Raw genomic sequence first — 6404 nt, forward strand, 5'->3', positions numbered from 1 at the left:
TTTTCCATTGCAGTTTTACAATTAACAAAACTATTTGTCTATTCACATCTGGAGTCTCTGGTCAGACTAGATTAACCTGCTGCCTGTTCCAAATGTAGTCCTCTTCCACCTTATTATTATTTTATAACTAAACAGCATTAAAATCAGTCAAAAGTAAAATCAAAAGAGATTACAATTTGATCTAACCACATCTGCCGTAATTCACTTGAAAATGTTCTCTGTCTGATAACAGGGCTATTAGCTTCTCATAACTATAGTCAAAGTGACTTCAGCAGAGGCTTACTTTTGGGCTTCGACTCTCATCCATAGCCTCAGCAAACCTGGTGTTCACAATTTAAGCTCTGATACCATTCCCTCCATTAGATATGGATTTAAAATTCAAAATGCCCGAATCACACAGGCTTACGTGATTCTTTTTTGTGGATTTAGTAGATGTCTCTCTTAGATGGCTGCTTGTTGGAAACAAGATTTTAAGGTTCCGGTTGCTTTTCTTTCTGAAAGCTGGGCACCATCTGGTTACTTCACCACATTGTTCTACAGCACCTTTATCTTCAATCACTTCATGAGGGTGAACATCAAGCAGGGCCATGTCATAGAAGCGATTGTTCTTAGATTTGGGTTAAAATTAAGTAGAAGGTCAAAATGTGTGGTGCTCTTGTTCTTTTGCATTATTAATTTGCATAATTTTTGACCACACAGTTGAATGCCTTTGCATAGCCTATAAAATAGAGGTAAACATAGTTGATGTTCTCTTATTTGGGCCAAGATCCATCAAGTATTAGCAATGATATCCCTTGATGCACTGCTGCAATAATGCTTGATTTTTTGCACACTTTTGCTTGCATTTGATATTAATAATACTGTTTGATAATCTCCACATCAAGTTATATCATTTTTCTTTAGAATAAGCATAAACATCCAGTGGGTTGGCCAGGTTCCAGACATCCAAATTTCTTGGTGTAAACAAATGTCATATGTAATGATCGTGTTCATTTTTAGAATTTTTTTCATTGATGTTTCATCAGCTCCTTAAGTATAACATATATATGTAGTATATATATATATATTCCAATGTCTTCATTGTCACTTGGGCTTCTTACTACAATTGTGTAAGTTGTTGATAATATGCTACCTCCTGAAATGTTGAAAATTGACTTATTAATTTTTTACATTCTTTCCATCCTTTTTAGATATTACTTTAATTGTTTATTATTTTGCACAAATAACCCCTCAATATCAGAATTCAAGGGATTTTTTTCCCTGAATTCATTCACACTGGGAAACAGCAAATATATGTTTCACTATCTGTGATATGCTTATATATATATGTATGTATGTATATGGCATATATATGTTCTTTTATTCTGGGTAGGCTAGAGAAACAAATACAGAGAAACCCATATATGTATAAGAAAGAGGTTTATAAGGAGCCCCCATAGTATAGTGGTTTACACGTTGGTCTACTAACCTTAAGAAAGAGGTTTATATAGAAGAGCACTTGGATACTGAGAAAAAAAATATCAGCGCGGTCCAGATCAAGTTCAAAAATCCAATATTATTCGCCCGTGTATATGATACCAATCTACAAAGTTCTCTTCTGACTCACAAAACACTTGCAATGATGCTGAGTGCTGGATGATCAAAGACCAGTGTGTGAGAAGTCTTATAGATCCAGTGGCTTTGTCAGAATGTCAGCGCTGGCAGAGGTCTCTGTGTGGCTTCTCGAGGTTCAGGGTTTGGCTGCATTAGGGTAGGTCAACGTGGATTCTCTTTAGGAATGTCTCACAGGGAGTGAGCCTTGTCACTAGAGAATCTCCAAGGATGTAGCCAAGAGAAAGTCTCTCTCATCTCCAAGGAGTAAAAACAGGATTTCCCAAAATCTCAGGAGAAATCCATGCCCACATTGAGGCTTCATTGTCTAATTGATAGACTAGACTCCACACCTTCAATCATAATCCAATTGAGTCCAAATTGACACCAGATTGTGTAATACCACACATATTTACTTCTTATTTTTCTGCATCAGGTTTATGATACATATCCTTTATACTCTTGGCATATGTGTATGTGTGTGTGTGTATGTATGTATGTATTATGCGTATATAAATATATATTTGTCAATTATATATATCCTCTGTCATGTTTTCTCTAGCATCTCTAGGCACTACATGTCATTAAAGAATTTTGATAGACCATGCCATGCTAAAATCATTTCTGGAATGTCTGTCAAATAATTTTTTAAAATGTTAAAGAAAGCATGGTGCCAAGCTTAGCAAGAGGCACCAGGATAAAGGTTTCAGTTTCGGGTGGCTACTTAGTGCCAGTGTTCAAGAAAGACTGGCTTTAATGCAAAATGTTGTTTCATCTGGCAGTGTTCATACTGAAGAAGAATGTGTGCATTTGAATTGCAGGACTAAAAAAAAATATTGAAAGTGCTATTAACTGGTCACAGGACAAACTGATACTCTTTCCATTGAAATACAGCCGTAATGCTTTTGAGAGGAAAATATGTTAATACATCAACTTCTATACTTTCAAAATATTATCAAGAGAAAAAAGTCCTTGGGGTAGAACATCATGCTTGGTGATGCTGAGGGTCAGTGGAAGAGAGGAAGGCGCTTGAGGACATGGATTGACCCAGTAGCTGCAACAATGAGCTCAAGCCTTGGAATAATCGTGAGGATGTTGCAAGACTGGGATGTGTTTTTTTCTGTTGTGTGCAGGGTTACTTTGCATAGGGATCAACTCAATGCCATTCAGCAATAATGACATTGATTCTAGTTCATGTGACATAAAAAAAAAAGGTTGGATCTTTAAGGGAGCACATAGGTCCCACTTTCTGCCATGAGACAGCTGGTGGGTTTGAATCATAGACTTGAGATCAGCAGTCCAAAACACCTCCAGAGTCCCCTTCAACACGGTGTGTATAGATAAACACATGCGCTACACAATGCCTTGGTGCAAAATTGTTAGCTAAGGTCAGTGGTTCAAACGCATCAACAGAAAGAAATAGCAATATGCGTCCCTAAAGATGCACTGCCTTGTAAATTTCATAGGTCCCGTCTATTCTGTCCTTAGGTTCACTATTATTGGTATTCCATTTCAAGTCAATAAGTAGGGAATTCATACATTTATTTATTTTTGAAATGTACATGCACTGTCAGCAAGTTTTATCAGAGACAGCTCATTTCTACCCCATCCATTATCATTATACCCCATGAATGACACAACTGGAAGCTGAAAACTCAAGTTTCATGTTGAGCCCCCACATTACTGAAAAAGAACTTTCATTAAAACAGGCATATGTGTCAGCAGGGAATACACACTAGGAGCCTCAATTCCTCTTCACCAATATTGTTGTATCAATTTATAATGTTCCACCTTTAAAACACTTATATTTAAACCAGGGATTAGGGAGAGAATGAATCACTGATCTCTATCAATCCTGCAATGCTGATATAAATTGATGCCAATTCCTGATTAAGACTCTGCATAACTCTCTGGGAATTGTTTTTCTTGTTCTTTGCCTCTGATTTTCAGGTCAGACGTTCTCTACCCTAAAACTAAAGAGTAGCCAATTTAGTCATCTAACATTTTAAACAAAACTGGTTGGTATTCCTACCAGGAAGAAAGAACACAACAAAAACAAACAAAATGCTTGGAAATGTTGCTTTTCATAAAGCTATTGTTATCTACTTAATTAAACAAAAGCGGCAAATATCAAAGTTTATAAACTCTTTCAAAGCTTGCACTCCATATGGCCTTGCTAAGCTACCAACAACAAAATCAGTCTCCTTGCCCTTAAGTTGATTGGACTTAACTAACTTTACTCACGCGGACAGACTCACCTTTCTCCTATGGAACTGCGGATGGAATTGAACATCAGACTGTGGTTTACAGAGACACTGAGGCTTTACTCCAGGACCTTAAATATTTTATTGATTGCTTAAAAACAAAAGCTGAAGAGAATCTCCAAGATTCTTAGCATTCACAGAAGGCTCTTTATTTAAGTGTTTATGTAAGGTACTGTCTTAAATCATGCTGAAATTTTCACAAACTTGTACTCGATCTTTGCCTGGAGTTCTTTCTTAAATTAAGACTTGTTTGCTCAGACAAGCAGGTTTCTTTGTTAATCCATTATTTATTTTCTGCATGGTATACATTACATTTTTATTTAGCGTATATCTCTAGTGTTATATTGTTTGACACAGATTATTTCTTATTCAAAAGTATTTAAAGCTTATTCTGTAAGTAATCACTTCATATACTTAGCCAAAAGTAGAAAGGAGTGTAAAATGAAAAGCAACATTTCTCTGTGCCTTACCTTTTACCAATAGTCAAGATCTTTCAACATTATAGATGCAATCTTACAAACACCAATTATTCAAATGAATTAATAGATTCAATTCTATGCTTGCAGATATGTGATTTATTTAATGCATATGTAAATATGTATTGAAGTATGGAACATAGCATTAACATATGTTTTTGTCCCCTACACCTCACTTTTGCAGAAGTGATCTATGAAGGATTAAAAATAGTAAGGAAAACCATATAAAAGAATGAGTAAAATATTTAACATTTATTACAAAAATATTTACCTCATATCTAAGCCGTACATTTTCACATATATCATGAAAAGTCAATTCTACTTCACAATCGTGTATCTAGAAACCTACTTAGCTATGGACACGCTTTTAATAATTACATATATAATGAGCATATCTCATCACAACATATTAATAAAATTTTCCTAATTTTTAAAACATGTTTTAGGTTTGAGGTTCATTGTTTGTACTGGTTTATTTTTTTGACATTTATTTTATCTTCACTATACAAGTTTAGATATACATGTATGTTTCAACTCATTATGGATATATTGAATAATATATCTTCATAGAAATTAATTATTTCCACATAATGAAAAATATAGATTATATGGTTAATTACTGCACAATGTTTTATATACTGGTTAGTAAACTTACTCCTATTGCTCATTTATTGAGGCCTTAGATTCAGAGCAAACAGACGACTAAAGAGTTTGACCCAAATCAAATGTAGTTAATTAATTAATCAAATGTAAAATTAATCATGTAAAACCATGCAAAGGTATTGCCAAGAAATGGATAGTATTTTGACTTAAAAAGGAGAGAAATTAAATGAAATCAATAGTGCAAAAAAACAATAATTTCGAACTATAACCTCTATCCAGCTACTGTGGCACAATTTTGAAAAATCATTCTGCATGTTGGCTTTGCAAACATTTTACCAGGAACCGCTTCAATGCCCCCTTAACATCTTTATTTCTCACACTGTATATAAGAGGGTTCAAGAGAGGTGTAAAGATGGTATAAATAGCTGAGACCACCTTATCATGAGCCTCTGACCTGTGAGACTTGGGCCTCATGTAGATGAACACGCCGGTCCCAAAAAAGAGTCCCACAACTGCAAGGTGAGAGGAGCAGGTGGTGAAGGCTTTTTTCCGGGCTGCAGCTGACCGCATTCGAAGCACTGCAGCCAGAATGAGGCTGTATGAGGCAAAAATGAGAGACAACGGGACCAAGAGCATCAGGATGCAGCAGACGTACATGAAAGATTCGAAGAACTTGGTGTCCGCACAGGCCAGGCGGATCAGTGCTGGCGCCTCACAGAAGAAGTGGTTGATTTCCCTAGAGTGGCAGTAAGGAAAGCTCAAAGTGATGGCAGCTTGCATTAGCCCGTCAACTGCTCCAAGAAGCCATGAACCTGTTGTCATGAGCAAGCAGAGCCTCTGGCTCATAAGAATAGGGTAGCGCAGTGGATGACATATAGCCACGTAGCGGTCATAGGCCATGGCTGCCAAGAGGAAGCACTCACCACCTCCCAAAGAGATGAGCACGAATATCTGGCCTCCACAGTCAGTGGGAGAGATGAACCTCGTGTCCATCAGGTAGTTGGCTGCCATTTTGGGAACGATAGTGGAGACCAGCATCATGTCCATGAGGGAAAGCTGGCTAAGCAAGAAGTACATGGGTGTGTGGAGTTGAGGGTCCACAAGGATGAGGGTAATCATCAGGGCATTGCCCATCAGTGAGGTGATGAAGATCAAGACCACCATTGCAAAGAGGAACTGGTGCAGCTTTGTGTGGTTAAAAAGCCCCAGAAGAATGAAACTTATTCCGATGCTGTTATTTGCATTTTCCATACCTCTGACGGTGCTTGGAAAACCTAAGAATGGTGAAGAAAGAAGATTTGTTTAAAAGGAACATTGGATATATTCTTACAAAAATTTGACTTATGAAATAACAGACATGGAGGGCAAATCATTACTTTAATCTTTCAGTACCGAACAAGATTTTTTTCCAGAGTTTCCTCTAGTCCATCTCTGCTTTTGCCACACAAGTCTTTTTGATTCACATAAAAAT

At 36.7% G+C, this 6404-nt stretch overlaps 1 protein-coding gene across 1 annotated transcript; it reads right to left on the bottom strand.

Annotated features, from left to right (window-relative positions):
- Nucleotides 1-5236: 5236 nt before the first annotated feature.
- On the bottom strand, nucleotides 5237-6184 carry LOC142440404 (olfactory receptor 2T33-like). Its single transcript, XM_075542854.1, has one exon. The coding sequence runs from the start codon at nucleotides 6182-6184 to the stop codon at nucleotides 5237-5239; it is 948 nt and encodes a 315-aa protein (XP_075398969.1).
- Nucleotides 6185-6404: the final 220 nt, after the last annotated feature.

Source organism: Tenrec ecaudatus, chromosome 2, assembly GCF_050624435.1.
Source record: "Tenrec ecaudatus isolate mTenEca1 chromosome 2, mTenEca1.hap1, whole genome shotgun sequence".
NCBI lineage: Eukaryota > Metazoa > Chordata > Mammalia > Afrosoricida > Tenrecidae > Tenrec > Tenrec ecaudatus.